We start from the raw sequence: 21,802 nt of genomic DNA on the forward strand, positions 1-21,802 counted from the left end.
AACCCTAAAATTCTCTTACAGTGAAGCCAATTCCCTAGAAAATTTTCTACGATCTTAGTTTTTAAAGTTTGCCATTTTTGGATGAGAGTTATGCTTGAAATTTTTGTAAAAAGAAAAAGGTTATATATTGAGGAAAACTTTACTCACACCACCACCCCCCACCATGGAGTACACATTCGTGCCTGCAGTATATTATTGAAAATCCACAGAACATGTAAAAATTGCGTCCACACAGGCTTTGTCTAAAAATGCTTATCAAAATGTTAGAACCCTTTTGGTAATGTTTGGAGAGAGAACATCCGATAATGAACCTTGAGACTGCATGTGATTTCCAGTCAACATTTGCACACATGGATATGACACAAAAGATATTTTCCGGAAGTTTTGTTTAATTGTTTATTTAAACAATTTTTATTTAAACAATAAACAATTTAAACAATGTTTATTTAAGGGGCTAGTGCACTGTGACGACCAAGAGGGATGGTATGAGGAGGGGGGACGGAGGAGGGTTCAGGATGGGGAACACATGTATACCTGTGGTGGATTCATTTTGATATTTGGCAAAACTAATACAATTATGTAAAGTTTAAAAATAAAATAAAATTTAAAAAAAAAACATTTTATCTAAAGATTCTTTCAAGTTTTGATGACAAGCCATAACACAAGAGAAACTTCGTTCATCTGAGACCATCCTCTGGCCAAAAGAGGCTTCAAGATGGTTAAAGTGATTAATAACACAAAAAAGAGATATTCTTTGAAAAAAAATCACAAGTAGCCCTTGATTTTAAATGTTTTGGAACTCCATCCAGGGTCTAATTAAAAGGAGTGGGTGGGGTGGGGAGGGGGGAAGAACATGTAATATATTGAAGAAGAGAAAGGTTTTGTATGTTTGAATTCTGGGAAAGGGTACTGTCCAAAAAGGAATGGCTGACCCCGGGGAAGTTAGAAGGCTGATGATGTGGAATATTGGAACAGCTCCAGGCTGCACAGGCCCCTCCAGGAGTGGCACAGACAGTGTCTATTCACAGTGGGGACCTGAGTGCTGAGTGCAGCATTTGTCAAGAGTGGCAGCCTTGGGAGGGATGCATGTTCACAAATTCATCCCTCCCAATGATTCAATAACCCAACCCAAAGGACTTGACTGTCCCAGCAAACGAACTCCACCTTCCGCAGGCCTGAGACACGCTATGTGGAGTTTGCAGAGGAACCTCTGATTTATGGTGGTGAAGCTTTCCTTCCTTCTCAAATAGAGCTCCAGGCTGCTGGGAGGAAAGAAGCCAAATAAAACACTTTCTGTATGCAGACTTCTAAGTCACAGGTGGCATTGGGTGCTTCGTTATGTCTTCAACTTGGTACAGACACATGATCTCTTTCCCTTTAATGTGTTAAAAAAGACTTCCTAGAAATTCAAACATGCCCAGTCTTTACATTTTTCCTTTTTTTTCTTTTTCCCCTGTGGAATAAATTGACAGACAGCTTGACTCTAGCATAATGTTTAAGAGAGTGGGTTCCTGAGTACGAATGACAGCTCCAATGCAAAAATGCTCCATGACTTTTGGAAATTTGCTTCAGGAATCTAATTCTCAGTTTCCTCCCCCGAGAAATGGGGATGAAGGTCGTACCAACCTTAAAGAATTACTATGAGGATTAACTGAGAAAAACTTCATCAAGTTTAAAAATTCCCCTGCCCAGAGGTATTATGGCTGCAAACAACGGAAATAGTAACTCAAACTGGCTAAAACAATAACTAAATGTGTGTTTCATATAGGCTGGAATCCAGAAGAGCAGGCTTCCAGCACAGAATGATTGACAACTTGATGGATTGTCAAAAACCTAGGTTCTTTCCCTCTGCCGTATGCTATTCTTGGCATTGGTTCATCCCAAAGCTGCTTCCTCTCCTGGTCACATTTTGGCTTCCTATGGCAACCAGGACTACATTATTTCTTGTTCATATTCAGTAAGAAAGGATGAGGTTAACCTTCCAGAAGCTTCCAGTAGATTTCTCTCATCCCATTAATGAGAACTGCATCACAAGTCCACCCTAAAATTATCCTTGTAAGAAAAATAGGGTCACCATGACTGGAATAAAGTGATCTTTGGAGGGGAAATGGATGTAGGGAAAGATCATTTAAATACCCAGTAAAGTGTACCTCCTGCTACATTATTGTCCACATTATGTTGCCCCTATAGGAAATTTTTCCAAAGATGCAACTGGTTGTTACTTCAGTGGTCTTGAAGTGGCAAATGGATTTTATTTTTTGTGTCACTTCAGGTTTATTTCCAGTGGTTGTCTAAAGCAGTGCTTCAGAAAGATTCTGGGGCTTCACCTATGCCAGGAAAGGGAAGTAAAAGTCAGTTATAGGAATCAGCCAAGGGTGCAAGCTATGGCTTCATCAATGCCAAGGGTAGAACTGAACAGCTGGGCATGTCTGTTTGCACTCTTCCTCTGTGCCACTTTTTAGCCTTTAGAACACATAGAACTATGTTTTCAAGCCTTTCAGACTAAAACCAGGAGTGCATCTGTACCACTGAAGAATGAGTTTGACAGAATAGCTGGTCTTCCAGATTTCTGAGAGCGCGAGCTTTCTCTACAGACCAATTCAACTACTACTTACTGAACACTAATTCATCTTGCTATTTTGCACCAGAATCCAAAAGAGGTACAAGACACAAACTCTGTCCTTAAGAAACGTCCAGTCTCTCTTGGGAAAGAAAGCATGCGGACAGTGAAGTGTTAAACAGTAGAATAAGGCAGCCTAGAATTTAGGGTCCGAGGAGACTGCTAGAGCCATTTTAATTGGCCATGACTAAACCGACCAGGGAGAGTCCCATAATTAACTGCAGTGCCATTTTGCAAACTGGCATACGGGCTCAGCCTCAGTCTGTAATAGGGACTGGTACTTTCCACAGAGCAGGCAGACAGATGGCCTCAGAGTTTTTCAGACTTTGTGTCAATGTCTCCCATGCACTAACTGTAACCACAACCATGACTTTGTATAAATACATCTTCTTCCTGAGAAGGTTGAATCTTGAAGCTTGAGGAGGTAGTAAGTTTCTAGAGCTCTGAAAGTGTGGCTGTGGTTTTTCAAGGCTCCATCTTCCAACAAGCCCTCAGGATTGACAGCTTGAATATGACTGATCTAATTTAATGGCTCTGTACCCTTGGCCCTAGAGAATATATTGAAAATTCCAAATTCTTACAATTGCCCATTCCAATGCTGTGTGTTTATAACCTATTTGGAGCAGGTAAGTCTGATAAAAATGTACAGAATAATTATAACAATAACATTGATTCATGCATACGCCCTAAGTCGCTTCAGTCGTGTCTGACTCTTGTGCAGCCCTATGGACTGTAACCTGTCAGGCTCTTCTGTCCATGGGATTCTCCAGGCAAGAATACTGGAGTGGGTTGCCGTGCTCTCCTCCAGGGAATCTTCTTGACCCAGGGATCAAACCCAGGACTCTGATGTATCCTGCATTGACAGGTGCGTTCTTTACCACTAGCCCCACCTGGGAAGCCCCAACATTGACACATCAACAGACAATGGATTCTGAGCACGAGATAGACAAGGGACATGCTCTAAAATAAGGGAAATGCATTTCTGATTTACAAAGAATTCATAATCTAGTAAAGCTGATAGGACTTAGATGTATGGCACAATATGTATGAAGTAATGTATAAGATGACCATCTCTGGTCCAGCCCCTTATTGACTCACAGCTGCACTGGAACCACTCCTTCTATAATTCCATGTGTTCTATTGCATCCATCAGGGCCATCTTTCCAAAGTACAGCAGTAAGTCAGTCACTTCCTTGCTGGAATATTTATGTGGCACCCAGTGCCCACCAAAAAATTACCCTCTTTACCTTCAAGTACCCTCTAACATCTGTCCCTCTCTAGTCTTCCCATCTGTTTCCAATAGAGCAGCCCTCTTTCACTAAATCTGTTTACTCAAGAGCTCTGTTTCCAAATTGGTCATGGCTGTCCTGCCTCCCCAGCTTGCTCACCTGTGCCTGTAATACTCTTCCTGCCTCTGCTTATTTAAATCTCATTCTTCTTTGAAGAGGAATGTGTGTTTCCTACATAATTACTTTCCTAAACACACCAGATTACAGAGATCATTCCCTCCCCTGAACTCCAATACCACTGGCATTTCTTACGTAGCACAGTGAGTAAATCTGCATAAATTTTATATAAAGGTCTTGCCTCCCCATCATTTTCTTAGAGTCTTTATTGAATTTGTTACTATATTGTTTCTGTTTTATGTTTTTTTTTTGGCCATGAGGCATGTCAGTTCTTAGCTCCCTGACTGGGGATCGAACCTGCACCCCCTGCATTGGAAGGTGAAGTCTTAACCACTGGACCACGTGGGAAGTCCCTTGTCTTCCCATCTCGATTTCCAGTTCCTGGATGTTGAGCACCTTATTCCAATTCTATCTGTCTAAAACTTAACAAACGCATCTAAAATGATCTTCAGCAATGCAGTTGATGGAAAAATAAAGCCAGTCATTGACTATGGAGCAAAGGAGTAATCAGATACAATCAGAATGGACTAGAATGAATTTTAAAAAGGCTTACTAGGCAGGTGACTTTTTAAACTGGGTTTGGAGGAAAGTACAGGAATGGCAGAAGGGCTAGCAAGAAGGGTGTGGGTTAAAATGGAGACAGTAGACATGAGAAGTAATGGGTGGATCTGGAACCTGACCATGTTCTGATAGTTGAATAAAATCAACAGATTGGTACGGAAGTCTGGTGGCTAAATGCCCTTCCCTTTGCATATCTTCTAGGTGTAACTTGTTTAGGTCCATGGAGTTGACAATTAGGGCCAAGGAAAAGTCATCATCTAGACTTAAATTCTATCTTATGACCTTTAAATGTGCTTCTTCCATTTAATTCTTTGAAATATTATTTCCTTGGGTGAGGTAACTTTTTTCCAATGGGAAGCTCATTGGTGAGTTGTTTGGCCCTCATTTTTACCTTGTCAGAACAATTGGGCAGAATTGCAAATGTAGATTAATGTTTTAAACAAGTACTTACCCTGGTTTTCATGTCCTCAGGTCCCCTTCAAAAACTCCACATTATAGCAAAGATTCTATGATATTCATATCTGTAGGTTTTCAGGGATACTGGGGTGTGTGCTGATCAAGAGATCAGCTGGGTTGTGCTGAGGCTGCAATTGAGATCCAATCTCCTAGCTCTGACCTTAGACCCTTCCCATGCTGGACACTTCAGCCTCAATCACACCTCAACTCTTCCCAGAGTAAACCATCTACTGGGTCCATCCAGCAAAGAATTAGGAAGATGTGCCAAGTGATGTGTGGATTATCCCATTTTTTATTTGTTAACTTTGCTAACTTCTACTTCTCTACAGTTCTGGATCACCAGATACCCAAAGGGGCTACTCTTAATTCCTCACTTAAAGTGTCTTCTCTTCTTTAAACATTATTGTTCAAACCTGTCCATTAGTTTTGTCTATATATATGGCATTCTCTGAGCATCCATAGTATGACCCTAAATAAAAGAATCATTGAATTAAAGAACCTGAAATCTCATAAGGACCTCAGAAATCATTTCATCAAAGACCCATACTCTTCAGAGTTAACTATGGCCCAGGAGGGGAATGTGGCCTGGCAATTGGTATCTGAATGTGTTATAGTTCTCTGATACTATTAAGAACTAAGATTTTTTTCCCTGCAATTTGATTTGTCTCCTTAATGTAACTGCTATTGTGAAGAACAACTGAGCTCTCTCCATTAATGAAAATGTTTTGTATCCCTCCACTTTATTTTTATTTTTGGCTTCACTGAGTCTTCGTTGTGGTATACAGGCTTTCTCTGGTTGTGGTGAGCAGGCTCAGCTGCCCTGTGGCATGTGGGATCTTAGTTCCCAGACCATGGATCAAACCCGTGTACCCTGCATTGGAAGGTAGATTCTTAACCACTGGGATGTTAGGAAACTTCTAGCTCCCTCTACTTTAGAAACACACTTAGTGCAAGAAGTCAAAATAAGGATTTCACATTTCCATTAAAAAAAAAAAAAAAGATAAAGACTACACGTGTAGGTTTTACCTGCAGATCATATTATAGCTCGGTGAACCCACTTCCCTCCTCCCTAAAAATTACATAATGTTAAAAAAAAAAAAACTTTCTAAAAGGACACAGAGGTGATGAGTCAGGTACCTGCTCATCTATCAAGGATCAGCTTCCTCTAGAACTTTTCTCAACAGCATTGCTATGGGTATTTTAGACTGTTCTTTGTTGGGAACTGTCCTGAGCTCATGTTTATCGCCACCCTGGCCTCTACTCATTCCTTCACCAGAAGCACATGGTCCCCCTTGCTGCCCCTGTTCAGTTCAGTTCAGTCCCTCCGTAGTGTCCAACTCTTTGCAACCTCATGTTCTGTCGCATGCCAGGCCTCCCTGTCCATCACCAACTCCCAGAGTTTACTCAGACTCGTGTCCATTGAGTTGGTGATGCCATCAAATCGTCTCATACTCTGTCATCTCCTTCTCCTCCTGCCCTCAATCTTTCCCAGATCGGGGTCTTTTTAAATGAGTCAGTTCATCACATCAGGTGGCCAAAGGATTGGAATTCAGCTTCAGTATCAGTCCTTCCAATGAATATTCAGGACTGATTTCCTTGAGGATGGACTGGCTGGATCTCCTTGCAGTCCAAGGGACTCTCAAGAGTCTTCTCCAACACCACAGTTCAAAAGCATCAATTCTTCTGTGCTCAGCTATCTTTATCGTCCAACTCTCATATCCATATGTGACTACTGGAAAAACCATAGCTTTGACTAGATGGACCTTTGTCGCAAGTAACATCTCTGCTTTTTAATATGCTGTCTCAGTTCAGTTCAGTCACTCAGTCATGTCTGACTCTTTGTGACCCCATGAACTGCAGCACACCAGGCCTCCCTGTCCATCACCAACTCCCAGAGTCCACCCAAACCCATGTCCATTGAGTCAGTGGTGCCATTCAACCATCTCATCCTCTGTCATCCCCTTCTCCTCCTCTGTCATCCCCTTCTCCTGCCCTCAATCTTTCTTTCCCAGCATCAGGGTCTTTTCCAATGAGTCAGCTCTTCGCATAAGGTCGTCAAAGGATTGGAGTTTCAGCTTCAACATCAGTCTTTCCAATGAACACCCAGGACTGATCTCCTTCAGAATGGACTGGTTGGATCTCCTTGAAGTCTAAGGGACTCTCAAGAGTCTTCTCCAACACCACAGTTCAAAAGCATCAATTCTTCGGTGCTCAGCTTTCTTTATAGTCCATCTCTCACATCCATACATGATTACTGGAAAAACCATAGCCTTGACTAGATAAACCTTTGTTGACAAAGCAATGTATCTGCTTTTTAATATGCTGTCTAGGTTGGTCATAAATTTCCTTCTAAGGAATAAGCATCTTTTAATTTCATGGCTGCAATCACCATCTTCAGTGATTTTGGAGCCCAGAAAAATAAAGCCAGCCACTATTTCCACTGTTTCCCCATCTATTTGCCATGAAGTGATGGGACCAGATGACATCATCTTAGTTTTCTGAATGTTGAATTTTAAGCCAATTTTTCCACTCTCCTCCTTCACTTTCATCAAGAGGTTCTTTAGTTCTTCTTCACTTTCTCCCATAAGGGTGGTGTCATCTGCATATCTGAGGTTATTGATATTTCTCCTGGCAATCTTGATTCCAGCTTGTGCTTCATCCAGTCCAGCATTTCTCATGATGTACTCTGCATATAAGTTAAATAAGTAGGGTGACAATATACAGCCTTGACATACTCATTTTCCTGTCTGGAACCAGTCTGTTGTTCCATGTCCAGATATAACTTTTGCTTCCTGATCTGCATACAGATTTCTCAAGAGGCAGGTCAGGTGCTCTGGTATTCCTGTCTTTTTCAGAATTTTCCACAGTTTTTTGTGATGCACACAGTCAAAGGCTTTGGAATAGTCAATAAAACAGAAATAGATGTTTTTCTGGAACTCTCTTGCTTTTTCAATGATCCAACAGATGTTGAAAATTTGATCTCTGGTTCCTCTGCCTTTTCTAAAACCAGCTTGAACATCTGCAAGTTCAAGGTTCATTGTTGAAGCCTGGCTTGAAAGTTTTTGAGCATTACTTTGCTAGCTTGTGAGATGAGTGCAATTGTGCAGTAGTTTGACCATTCTTTGGTATTGCCTTTCTTTGGGATTAGAATGAAAACTGACATTTTCCAGTCCTGTGGCCACTGCTGAGTTTTCCAAATTTGTGGGCATATTGAGTGTAGCACTTTTAGCATCATCTTTTAGGATCTGAAATAGCTCCACTAGAATTCCATCACCTCCACTAGCTTTGTTCATAGTGATGCTTCCTAATGCCCACTTGACTTTGCATTCCAGGATGTGTGGTTCTAGGTGAGTGATCATACCATCATGATTATCTGGGTTATGATGATCTTTTTTGTATGGTTCTTCTGTGTATTCTTGCCACCTCTTCTTTTAACTTCTGCTTCTGTTAGGTCCATACCATTTCTGTCCTTTATTGTGCCCGTCTTTGCATGAAGTCTTCCCTTGGTTTCTCTAATTTTCTTGAAGAGATCTCTAGTCTTTCCCATTCTATTGTTTTCCTCTATTTCTTTGCATTGATCACTGAGGAAGGCTTTCTTATCTCTCCTTGCTATTCTTTGGAACTCTGCATTCAAGTGGATATATCTTTCCTTTTCTCCTTTGCCTTTCATTTCTCTTATTTTCACAGCTATTTGTAAGGCCTCCTCAGACAACCATTTTGTCATTTTGCATTTCTTTTTCTTGCAGATGGTCTTGATCCCTGTCTTCCATACAATGTTAGGAACCTCTGCCCATAGTTGTTCAGGTAGTCTGTTTATCAGATCTAATCCATTGAATCTATTTCTCACTTCTACCATATAATCAGAAGGGATTTGATTTAGGTCATACCTGAATGGTCTAGTGGTTTTCTGCACTTTCTTCAATTTAAGTCTGAATTTGGCAATAAGGAGTTCATGATTTGAGCAGCAATCAGTACCCTGGCTTATTTTTGCTGACTGTTTAGAGCTTTTCCATCTTTGGCTGCAAAAAATAAAATCAATCTGATTTCAGTATTGACCATCTGCTGATGTCCACGTGTAGAGTCTTCTCTTGTGTTGTTGGAAAAGGATGTTTATTATGACCAGTGCATTCTCTTGGCAAAACTCTATTAACCTTTGCTAATATGTCTCTGGATGTTGCCAAATGTCCCTTTTGGGAAAGACTTCTCCCATCCTTCTTGAGAACCACTGGGTCTAGAACATCCTGTGAATGCAGAGATTACTCTGAGGAGATCTTTCAGAAGTTTCTTATCAGTATTTTTGTTCCACAGGCTCCCACCCACCAACTCTGACATCACTGCCATCATTTCCACCCTAGACTCCTACACAGAGGCCAACACACAGCAAGCAACTCCATTCCTTTCTCTTCATAATGCCTCCACGCAGGGCTGCATCACACTTAACAGTGGGTGTGACTGATGAAAATCACAACGTTGAGGTTGAAAGTCACCTATTGAAAATGACTTTTTGCCATAATATAATGGGGAAATATATTTGTGATCTATTGCTGTGTCATGAATTGCTTCAAAATAAAGCTAACTTAATCCATTAAACATAAAGCTAAAATATCAAAAATGTATTATTTCACACAGTTTCCGAGGGTCAGGAGTCTGGGTAAGCTGCACAGTTCTGAGAGGTCAATAAGCTGTTGGCTAGGGCTACAGTCATTGCCAGGCAGTCCTGAGGCTGGAGAAGCTGCTTCCGAAGGCACTTCTGTGATTCTTGGATTCACATCCTCATTGGTTGTTGGCCAGAGCTTTAGTTCTTTGTCATGTGGGCTCCTATGTAGCGATGTCTCATTCCATGGCAATTGGCTTTCCCCAGAGTGAGTGGCAGAGAGACAGAGACAGAGAAAACAGACTCTTTAGTTTTTTTATAACTTAATGTGGGAAGTGATGTACCAGCCACTCTGCTCTATGCTGTTGTGTCCACAGACCAACTTTGGGAAGGAAGACCATAAAGGTGTTAGGCAGGGGTGAGGCTCATGGGGGTGCCAGTTTAGAGGCTGCCTACCCTGGAAACCCCTCAATAACGCAAACTTTTCCTGAACTTAATCTCTTTCCAGATTGAGAACATGATAATTTCTGATTCCTAGTGTCCTCAATTTCATTACAGTGGGAAGGAATTTGCATCTGGTCAGTGCTGTCCCTGGGCACTACGTTGTCCAGTGGAACCTGTTCCGTTTCTTAGGTGACAATAGGAGGCCAGGTCATTACAGAAGAATTTTCAACAAAAGCAGATTTTTGACTGGCATTTTTCAATTGGAAAAAATAATAAGCCACAGCACATATCATTCACTATTTCAGTCAGCCAAGATGCTGTGAGCTCTTTATCAAACTATATTTAATATTGAACTTCTTTTTAAAGTTAGACCTTTGTTGATAATGAACCATCTTACAACAGTGGAACAAAACAATCTTAGTTTATGTGGGTAAGAAATAGGGGTAAGTCTCAGCTGGGTCATTCTGCTCCACTGCGCAGGGGCTGGTGTCACTTAGTCATACTCACAAGGTTGCAGGGGTGGGTTAGAGACTCAGGAAGATTCACTCACATGTCTAGTGTTTTTGTGCTTCTCCAACTGGCTCCTCTCTCTCTCTCTGAAGATAGTAGGCATGAAATATCACAGGATTCCTCCATGGATACCAGTCAGATGTCTTCCACGATGGTTAATTTCCAAAAGCAAAAGAAGATGCTAAGCTTCTTCAAGGCTTGGCATTGAATTGGCACTGTATCACATCTACCCCTTTCTGTTGGTTCAAGTGAGTCACTTTTGAAAAGCTATCTCATGTCAAACCCTCTTTGTGCTTAAAATCTTTGGCCTAATGTCTTTGACCTCTAGACTCAGCCTTAAAGGACTCATGTGATCAGGTCAGCCCCACCCAGATACTAATCTTCCTATTTTAAGTGTTAATCTTCCTATCTTAAGATTGAAAGGGAAAAGTGAAAGTGAGTTGCTCAGTCTTTCGGACTCTTTGCAACCCTGTGGACTGTAGCTCTCCAGGCTTCTCTGTCAATGAGATTCTCCAGGCAAGAATACTGGAGTGGGTTGCCATTTCCTTCTCCAGGGAATTTTCCTGACCCAGGGATTGAACCTAGGTCTCCTGCATTGCAGATTCTTTACCACCTGAGCCATCAAGGAATTTCTTCCTGTCTTAAAGTCACCTGATTTTGGACCTTAATTACAGCTGCAAAATCCTTCCATAGCAGTACTTAGATTAGTGTTTGATTGAATAACTAGGAGAAAGTGAGTGGTACATGAAGGGCTGGAAATCTTGGGGACTACAGAATTCTGCCTACCAATGTGAGACAACTGGTAGAATTTTTTGTATATTAACTGATAATATTGTATCAATGTTAATTTTCTGGCTTAGGTAATTGTACATTGGTTATGCAAAATGTCAACATTCATGGAAACTAGTATATGGGAATTCTAAAGTATTATTTTAATGATGTTTGTAAATATAAAATTATTTAAAATAAAAAGCTTAAAAAAAAAAAAAAAAAAAAAGCAAGATACCAGACCAGTACAGGTTCCAGGAGAAGGAAAACAAAGTGCATCTCTTGATGGAGAGAGAGGCATGTGTATAATGGGTGGGAGGTACTGATGGTGGCCATCTTTGAAAACCATTTATCACAGGCTCTATGAGTTTAAAAAAATGAATGTAATCAGTTCATCTCTCATCGAACATGTAATCTGGTGAGTGAGAGAATGTCTATTGGACTAATATTTACGGTGTCTCCTACTGAGTAGGCATCATGGTAATCACAGGAGATGCAAGCGTGACTAAGATACCCACAATATTATAGTTTAATGGGAGACAGCAATGGGTGACCAGTAATTACAACTCAGGGTGTGATAAGTGTTATGGCCAGATAAATACAGAGGACTGAGATGGCAAATGAGATGTAGAGATCACTTCCAATTGTGGAGATCAGAAAATGCATTGTCCATGGGTTAACAGACAAACACCAAGTATTTCCTTCTCCCTTCCACTCCAATACTTTGAAATTGCTCCCACAAATTGAAAAAAGTGTTCTGTATGGTTTACTACTGTATTTTCTATTTGAGGGGCTTTCATGTTTCATTGAATTTACCTATAGAGTAGATTTTTACACGACTATTTTCCTACTAATAAAAATTGCAACTCCTGCTAGAGTCATATATATTACCCTAGGTATCTGTTATACTTCTTTTCTCTCTCCAAGGAGTAGCTGAAATTTCCCTGGAAATGAGTGTCCCTCATTTCCTGACGTTGTTCAGTATCTCTGATAAGCCAGCATTTGTTTCCACTGGATGTCTTTCTCTCTCCATGTCTCGATTTCAGCAGTGTGCTGGTTGTTCTCTAGGACACTAAACGGTGCCTCCCTAAGTGGTTAAGCCCAAGTGTTCAGCCTCTCTCATTTTTCCCAGCTGTGGTCTTTGGGAGAGCTACTTTTAACCTATTTCATCAGCAATCTTATGGCCCCATTCAACCTTTAAAAAGAATTACAAATGGTAAGCTGTATCTATAAATTCATACACAGAAAAATCTTTTGGAGTGGGGTGAGCATTTTAAGGTCCTCTTTGGTAGAAGTATATGTTCTTAGGACATTTAACAGTTGAAAAACTGTGCTATTTCCCTGAGGTGGCAGCCTGAAGAGACTTTCCTGAGGGTTTTGCTGACAGTGTTTGAGTTAAGCTGATCCTCTTATAAATCCTGTTGTTTCTAGAGCATTTGCAAAGGTTGAAATGAATGGATTACGGTCTTTCTGCTCCTGACATGTCTTGCCCTTTATCCTTCTGAACATCCCAAAGTGTCCTAGGGTGCATGAGTTCTAGGGACATGATCTGAAGGTAGTGTCTGTGATAATGAAGGTGGGGGTGTCACTCACACTGGTGGAGCAGAGGACCTGAGTGTGTCCATTGTGACACGCTCAGTGACACACTGTGTGAGTGTGTCATTGTGACATGAAGTGTGTGTGTATCCATTGCTACTCTCGTCAGGCAGTAGCCTTAAGGCTTTCCTAGGCACATCGTGTTAGTACACATATATTGATTAGGACAGTGCTTTATTTATTAATTTATTTTTCCCTTTTGATCATGCTGTGAGGTATGTGGGATTTTACTTAGTCTCCTAATCGTGGATCGAACCTGTGCTCCCTACAGTGGAAGCATGGAGTCTAAACCACTGGACGACCAGGGAAGTCCCAGGACAGCGCTTTATACATAAGACTTTAACAGATACTGTTGCTGGTGTTATTATTATTATAAAGCATCAAATCTAACCCCAGTCATAAAACTCATGAGAAGATCTGCCACCATTGTTGAACTATATCTATTATGCATCCTGAAAGAAAGGGAGAGGGAATATAATAAGAGCTCTTATTTCATGGGATGAGTAGAGAAAATCTACTTCCACTGTGCTCAGGAAATGAAAGATACTAAGTCTGACTACCAGCAGAATCTTCTTCCTCCCCCAGCCAGGCCTGTTCTAGCTCTGACTGTTCATTCTCCCAAGTTCAAAAAACCTTCCCCCAGAAATGTACCCACACAGAGGCTCACCAAGCTACTCATTTCACCTCATGTCACCCGGGTTATACGAGTATAGCTACACAAAAGGAAGAGTTTTGATCATGTCATCTCTGCGGGGTTTTGTCGGTGACTTCAGCTAAGTGAGTCACTTATCAGGGCCTGAGCACCACCTCTGCTCGCATGCTGGGCCCATACCCTTTCACTTAGGTTTTCACTCAAAGCAAAGTTGGAGAACCAAACACATATTCGGGATTCAGAAGATGGGAAACAGAGGCACAGACATAGAAAACAAAGGTATGGACATCAAGGTGGGGAATTAGTGGTGGGATGAATTGGGAGATTAGGATTGACATATATACACTATTGATACTATGTCTAAAATAGATAACTAATGAAAACCTACTGTATAGCACAGGGAACTCTACTCAATGCTCTGTGGTGACCTAAATGGGAAGGAAATTCAACAAAGAGGGGATATATGTATACATAAAGCTGGTTCACTCAGCTGTACAGCAGAAACTAACACAACATTGTAAAGCATCTGTACTCCAGTGAATTAAAAAAAAAAAAAGATGGGAAACATGGGCCCAGAAAAGGAAATTCTACTAACTGGATATTTCTAACTCTGTCGTATTTTTCCATCTGCACAGTTCAGCAAATCAGGCTGAGAAGATTCAGGGTCCTGTTCACTGGACACTTCTTCCAGAGGTGACCTGTAGGTCATTGTATTTCTGTTCTGCCTCCTCATCTGTGTCAATGCCATTTGCAAGTGTGTTTGGCTATCTATAACAATACTGGAAATAGTTTATTTTCTATCCCCTGAAATAGTAAATCTTTAACAGTCCTTCTAAAATGGGTGCTATGATTTTCTTGACCCTCTGCAAAGAAAGAATATATGGATGTTCATTTGCAGTATATTTCAAAGCTTCAGTCAAGAAGAGCTAGGAAGTTCTTTGTAAAATCTAAAAGCATAAATCCAAATCTATTGGGACGAATATGTGTTGCCATGTCTCCTACCAAGAGATGCTTTGGAATTCCAAATTTTTCTTTAGCGTTCTCCAAGAGGTAAAGGGGTAGAAAGAAAGATATTTCCCTGTGGTCATTTAACATTAGTTTCTCTCCTCTCAGCATCTCGTCTGTGTGTTCTGAAGCTGAGTGTCTTGCTTCACGGGTGGAGCATTTGTGCGTAAGTTCTGGGCCAGAGGAAAGGATGCAGATGTAGACGAGCAGCAGGAAGTACTCCTCCAACCTCTGTGGTCAGGAGACAAAGAAACCAGTGTGAACTGAACAGACTGACATGGGGTTCATTTGCAAAGAAAGGGATGGGGAGAGAAAAGACCTGATGTGTCTGAATGTTTTTCATCTTCTTGAAAGGAGAAAGCAAAGGGAGTTGTGAGGGTCTTTGTGTTCTGTTGACAGATGGCAAAACCAAGGCAGAGGAGAAGGCACTACTCTTCTTTTTACTCTGTTACTTATTTATTTGGCTTCCCGTGGACTTTGTTGCATGCAAGATCTTTAGTCACAGTCTTTGGGATCTAGTTCTCTGGCCAGGGATTGAACCTGGGCCCCCTATATTGGGAGCACAAAATCTCAGCCACTGGACCATCAGGGATGTCCCAATGTACCACTCTTCTGGAGGCCATTTGACTGCAATTACTAAAAGCAAAATACTAATCTCCTATGAAGGCTGGTAGCTTTGACTTCTCCAAGAAAAAGCAAGAAACACAGGGCAAGGCCAAGTGCTGGAACAAAACTATCGACCGTCAAGCCCTCCCTCCCCTTTCTCTGATGGAAGGTCCATCACAACAGCAAGACCTCACTGTCACAGAGTCTAGTCTCTGCTCTGTATTCCACTTTATTGGTGCCTTTTCTTAGCAGTGAGGGCGTGTGACAGGTAAGCCTGAAGGCTCTGCTCCAGCCTGGGATGACACCTGGAACACCCCTTCATTTCTTTCCCTGAGTTTTGAGGGAGAAAAAGAGGCAGCCAGTTATTTAGGGCTCACCCCACCCAGAGATTAAGCCAAAATTGCATGTGAAGCTGAAGTCATGGCCGGAATTACTACTAGTTAGCTTCCAGATCACTGAGCAAGTCGTATTTTTCTTGAGGTCAGTGGCAGCTTTTGGAGTCCACACCTACACAACATGGACAAAAAGAGGAGGAAGAAAGGAAAGGAGATAAAAGGAGAGGGAGGAAATAAACATGGCCACAGAGAAAGGATGGGGGAGAAAATGAAAAGTCAAAAAGGATGTAGGGATAAAAAAAGAGAAAGAAGAAAAAAATGGAACTACAGGGAGGTGTCAATTAGTCACTTTGCAAGACAGTGATTTTCCTGTTGCTTTAGACTTTTAAACTAAGGAAGAACAGCCTCTGTATTTGTGTTCTATTGGTGCTATAACAATATATCACAAATGCCGTGGCTTAAAACAAAACAAATTCATTACCTTACAGTTCTGGAGATCGGAAGTCCAAAATGAGTCCAAAATGGGTCTCACTGGGCTAAAGTCAAGCAAGACTACATTCTTTCCAGGGGCTCTAAGGGAGAGTCCAATTTTCCTGCATTCTTCATCTTCTAGAAAATGCCTACAGCCCTCATTCATTTTCACTTTCAAATCCCGCAATAATCGGGAAAGTCTTTCTCACATCCCATCACTCTGACACTGTCTCTTCCACACTTAAAGGCCTGGTGATTATGTTGGGCCCCCCAGGGCAATCCAGGATAAACTCCTTATTCTAAGGTCAGCTGATCAGCAATCATAATTCCCTTTTGCCATGGAATGTAACATATCCACGGGTTCTGGGGATTAGGACATGGGCTTCTTTGATGAGCCATTATCCTGCCCACCACAGCCTCTTATTAAAAAAAAAGAAAAAAAAAAGATACAAATTAACTTATTTACTAAACAGAAACAGACACACAGTCTTAGAGAACAAATTTATGGTTACCAGGAGTGAAGAATGGCTGGGAGGGATAGATTGGGAGTTTGGGATTGACATGTGCACACTGCTATATTTAAAATAGATACTTATGGACACATAGGAGGCAATGAACTGAGAGAGTAGCATTGACATATATCCACTACCGTGTGTAAAACAGATAGCAGGCAGGAAGCCGCTGTATAACACAGAGAGCTCAGCTCAGTGTTCTGTGAAGACCTAGAGGGATGGAATGGGAGTAGGGGTGGGAGGGACACTCAAGAGGGAGGGCATATATGTATACATATGGTGCTTCATGTTGTTGTACAGCAGAAACTAACACAACTTTGTAAAGCAGTTATATTCCAATAAAAAACTAGTAAGACTAGCAAAAGCTAGGTTCTCAGAAGCAGTTCAGAACCAGCTTCATTCTTTCCAGCTCAGTATCACTCCCAAATATACAATAAAAAGTCATTGCTATAAAAATAAATAAATGTTTTGTTGTTGTTGTTTTCTCCAACAGATGTTTGAAATAGAATTATGTACCTTTTCCCCCCAAACTTTCTCATCCTCTTTAGCAAAATAATGATCGTACTCCAAAATGGAGAAGGAGAAGAAATGAGCTTGACAGTCTCTCCTTCTAAGGCTCATTGATACTACTCTCAAAATGAATAGCCACTTTTCCCAGCACATTGTGTCTGAAGAAACTCAAGAATTTAGGGACTCATGGCAGTGGATATTCTCCCTCGAATAGAAGTGAATGCAAGAAGAATCTCTTAATCTTGGAGGATGTGTTTGAAAACAAATAGCCCGGGGTCAGGGAATGGAGGTTGAGGAATGTGCCTTTTTTTCCACCTGTCTCCTTTGCCATATGAGCCATCAGAGCAGACGCAGATGATCTGACCAATCTGCTCAGTTCTGGTGATGTTCTTTCTCAGTGCCTGTTGGTCCAGGACCTGGAGAACGTTTCCTGTTCGTGAAGGCAGCCTTGAGCCAGTCGGGAGAGTAACAAGCAACACTCACACCCATAAAAGTAGACAACACACCAACATCATGGGACCAAAGAGTTGGTGGTAAGACATCAAATTCAGGTGAAATAGAGACTAGTGGGTGTGAATTTCCCTGAAAAATGCAGAAAACAAGGGTGTTGAAGTCTTATGCAAAAGCACCCCCTCTGTGGGGTTACCTAGGTTATAGCCTAACGAGCTAGGAACTAGTAGTATGAAATAGCCTGTGTGAAACCTCCTTTGCTGTAGTTTTTTTTTTTTTTTTAATCTTGATTGTGCTTCTAACTCCTAGTAGATGGATTGAACATGGAAAGAACACCAAGTAACCAGAGGAGTCCCACAAAACAATGCTCATTTCTCTTCTTCTGGGGAAACATTCAGCATATGAGACCACAAGTTGGAAAATAAGCTCTATTAACCAGAAAACCATGGCAGCAGGAAGTTTAAGCAAAAAAATCAAGGAAAGGAAATTTAGTTGCTCGTGGATACTCTCTCAATTCCATAATGATTAAACCTGGGAGTTGCTAAGAAATTTGAAGAACAACTTCAGACATCAGCCTGTCAGAAGCCAGGCCTTGACACAAAGAGAACTGGGAGAATATGGTAATGTATCAATATGTACAGCTTTGGAAATGTACAATACATCCTGATAGTTAAAACAACACATTGTCTATAGGCATAACTTGATCTGGGACATGTTACAAATTTCAGCAAACACAATGTTTCTTCCAGGACTAATTCTCTACCTAAATTTGAGATATATTCTAAATTATTTCTCTCACTAAATCAGTAGAGTAAATAATATCTGTTGAGTGATGAACAGGTTCAAAGTTCTTCTGGATCATTTTGAGTTGTGTAGGCAGAAATCTGAACAGCTACATACACATTTACACTGGAGATAGTCTCCAATGGTGACTCTGCTGTGGACCAAGACTATATTTTTGTTTGATTTTAAGGTTTCTGAGGCATTTTGTGACCCTCTCTGAATGATCAATGTCCTGCTACATATGATGACCCAGATCTTTAGGATTACTGCTTAGGAACCAAGTAATTTGCATTTCAAGACATCAGCTTGGATCACTGGGGGAATAATGGTGGAGAAACATCTTTCAGGATATGTGGTTTTGCCAAATCTCTGTCATCCAGCCTTTTACCATTTTCATTACTAATTGTATATACATGGAGGAATTTCATTTAGATGTCTGGCCTAAAGTGAACGTCTCCAAATATCTATCTACGAATTAGCCATTGGGGGAAAAGTACTGCAGAAGGTATCAAATTACCCTTGCATGATGGAATTCTAACTAGTAGGATAACAGCAGGAGTTCTTCAGAACAAGATGTCCACAAAGAGGAAAGCAGAGAAGACAATAACTGTTTCTAGAATTAGTAGGCATTATTCTATAAAATCCCATAAGGGTTTGTAAGCAGACAAATGTCCTAGTTATCTGGAATTCTTAATTCTAGAAACACACTGAGGCTTACAGCATGGATGAATGGCTCAAATCCTTCCAATGAAAAAGAACACAATAAGAAAACTAGCTCTAAATCACAATTTGAAAAATGAACATCTGTAATTTAACTTTCAATGACCATTTGGCATGTAATGACATGGCTTTAAGATATATGTGCCTAACAGAGAGAATTGTCATCATATCAGGATATAGATCACACGTCATCTAATTCCTTGGTCTGTACCCAGGCTTGAGTGACTGGCAATCTGAGTGACAATTCATCTTGGAACATAGATGCAAATCAGTTACCACCTTCTGGACAGAAATGTTTCTATACTTCTAATTCACTGACAAATACTTAAATGCAAATACTTAATACTAAGACATGCTATATTCTTCTACTCAGTGGATACTCAGAATATAAAGAAATATTTTCCTTTCATTTTCCTATTTGTCATTATTTCGACATTATTTGGGGCTTCCCAGGTGGTACAGATGGTAAAGAATCTGCTTGCCAATGCGGGATACATAAGGGATGTTAATTCAATCCCTATGTCAGGAAGATCCCCTGGAGAATCCACTCCAGTTTTCTTGCCTGGAAAATCCCATGGACAGAGGAGCCTGGTGGGCTACTGTCCACGGGGTTGCAAAGAGTAGGATATGACTGAGCATACACACACAGACATTATTTAATACCTAGATACTCATCTGACATTCATTTAAAAATGTGTTGCATTTGCACTTGGCTCAAAATAAGGTACCAATAAAAGAACCACTCTTCACTCAGGTATCATGCAGATACCTACACATCCCAAAATTCATTGATGGGGGTGATTTTCTGCATGTCTCAGGAAATAGTCAAAGAAACACAACATAAAGCAAATATTTACCCCCCACAGGGGAGAATGAAGTTCAGTTTTATAAGGGACATTAACAAATTCCATGGTTTAAATTACAGATTAACAAAGGGTTCATGAGCTCAAATTAAGTTATTCTGTTTAAAATCAATCACCGAGACTGTCATTCTGCTTATTGCTTTGACTTCCTAACAAAGGTTTAAATGAGGACTTTATGTGCAAGTAAAGAACATCAAGAGATCTGCTCTTTTTCAGACCTGCGTGGGCTGGAGGGGCAAACGTTTAGGCTATTAATGTAATTAGAATGAGGAATGCATTTTTCCAGAAAAAAAAAATCTTCACCAAAAAAAAAAAAATCTGCAATTAATCTATTATCTGGGGGAAAACAGTGAGGAATGAAAGGTGGGGTACATTTAGAAAGCACTAGATTCACTGATACCAGAGCCATTCTGGAGACGCCAGGCAGGAAACCTGGAATTCCTCTAACTCTTCAGTGGCAGGCACCAGATTTGGGGAGAAGGGTCCAGAAAGGCTGTTTTGTCTTCGCTAGCAAAATGTATTCAGATGTGGTTTTGCAGAAAAGCATTTTTCCTTTGTCACTCAACCTCATGTTGGGTCACCACTCCAGTGCTGAGCAGCTCCCTGATGGCCCTGTCATCGTATCGGAGGACCTCCTTCAGGATGTGCGTCGTGTGCTGCCCGAGAAGGGGAGGCGGCCTGGCCTCTGACATCTTGAACTTACTGTATCTCACAGCTGGGCCTGTCAGAGCGGGAGGAAAGCAGGAAGCCTGTTAATGACTAACCCTCGGAAATTCATTACCCAAGCAGCCTGGGGTGTTTGCAATGAATGCCAAGAATATCACTGCCCGTTACACCCTTGCAGATGGACCATCGTTTCGGAAAGAAATGTATTTGCACATGTGGCTTCCCTTGACTTTGCTTTAGACAACTGTGCCGTGGTCATCCACCATGCTGGGGGCTGCATGGATGTGCCTGGTGTGTGCCAGGCCCGTTGCAAAGACTTGCAGGGGTAAGTCACTCAGCTGAACTGACTTTCTGGGTCCCAGAGAACAGTGACACAGGTACATAGTGTCTCTCTGGAAATCTGACCCCAGGTGAAGGTAACCCAAGTGTTTACCACTCAGCATCCAGTGTAACGTTCCAAGATTTAGTTCAACAGACTGCAGATCAACTAGACCTCACCCAGAGTCTGGGTGAAGCATTTAGGTGGTAGAAGAGTTTACGGGTGCAAGCTTCTTTGTCAGAGAGACTTCTGTTTGGGTATCAGCTCTTTCACTTTCAAGAAGAGCTATCTTGGACAAATTATATAACTTCTCTGAGCTTCGTGTTCCACAACTAAATCGGGTATGATGTTTACCATACATTCTTGATGAAAGGGTTTACATGATGTAATGAACAGAAAGCACAAAGTAAGCATCCCCAAATCCACATAATGCACAAAACCTGCCAGCCACTATGATGACAAAAGCCACCCCATCACCTTGTCTGACAGTTGCAGTGCAGTGGGAAATGGATATGTACTCTCAGCTCTTTGCTGAGCACTGAGCCACCACAAACAGGATAACTAAAGCAAGGATTTCAACAACTGCTGGGAATGGATTTTATCACCCTCATTCATTTTTTTCCCCAAACTTTTTGGCTCCACCATGCAGCATGTGGGATCTTAGTTCCCTGACCAGGGATCGAACTCATGCCCTCTGCAGTGGGAGCTTAGAGACTTAACCACTGGACTACCAGGGAAGGCCTTCATCCTAACTCTTCACATAATGACACTAAAGTCCAAAATGCTAAGGTTTTGTTCAAGGTCATATACTGCACCAGCGGCTCAGCTGGTAAAGAACCAGCTTGCCAATACAGGAAATGCAAGAGATGGTGTTTGATCCCTGGGTCAAGAAGATCCCCTGGAGAAGGAAATGGCAACCTGCTCCAATATTCTTGCCTGGAAAATTCCATAGACA

The 21,802-nt window shown here is 41.2% G+C and overlaps 1 protein-coding gene across 7 annotated transcripts in view; it reads right to left on the reverse strand.

Annotated features, from left to right (window-relative positions):
- SUGCT (succinyl-CoA:glutarate-CoA transferase) overlaps window positions 1–21,802 on the reverse strand; it is an 861,069-nt gene that overhangs the window by 69,322 nt on the left and 769,945 nt on the right. For 3 of the 7 annotated variants that reach the window (XM_061415390.1, XM_061415380.1, XM_061415378.1), the window contains one exon: window positions 19,852–20,583. The exons of 3 other annotated variants lie outside the window; for them this stretch is intronic. In XM_061415390.1, the coding sequence (XP_061271374.1) occupies window positions 20,420–20,583 (164 nt within the window). In that variant the 3' untranslated portion in view covers window positions 19,852–20,419. Of the gene's footprint in view, window positions 1–369; window positions 1,260–19,851; window positions 20,584–21,802 lie in introns of those variants that run through there. One more of the 7 variants, XM_061415382.1, reaches the window with a different exon arrangement.

The sequence above is a fragment of the Bos javanicus genome, chromosome 4 (genome assembly GCF_032452875.1).
Source record: "Bos javanicus breed banteng chromosome 4, ARS-OSU_banteng_1.0, whole genome shotgun sequence".
Taxonomy (NCBI): Eukaryota; Metazoa; Chordata; class Mammalia; order Artiodactyla; family Bovidae; genus Bos; species Bos javanicus.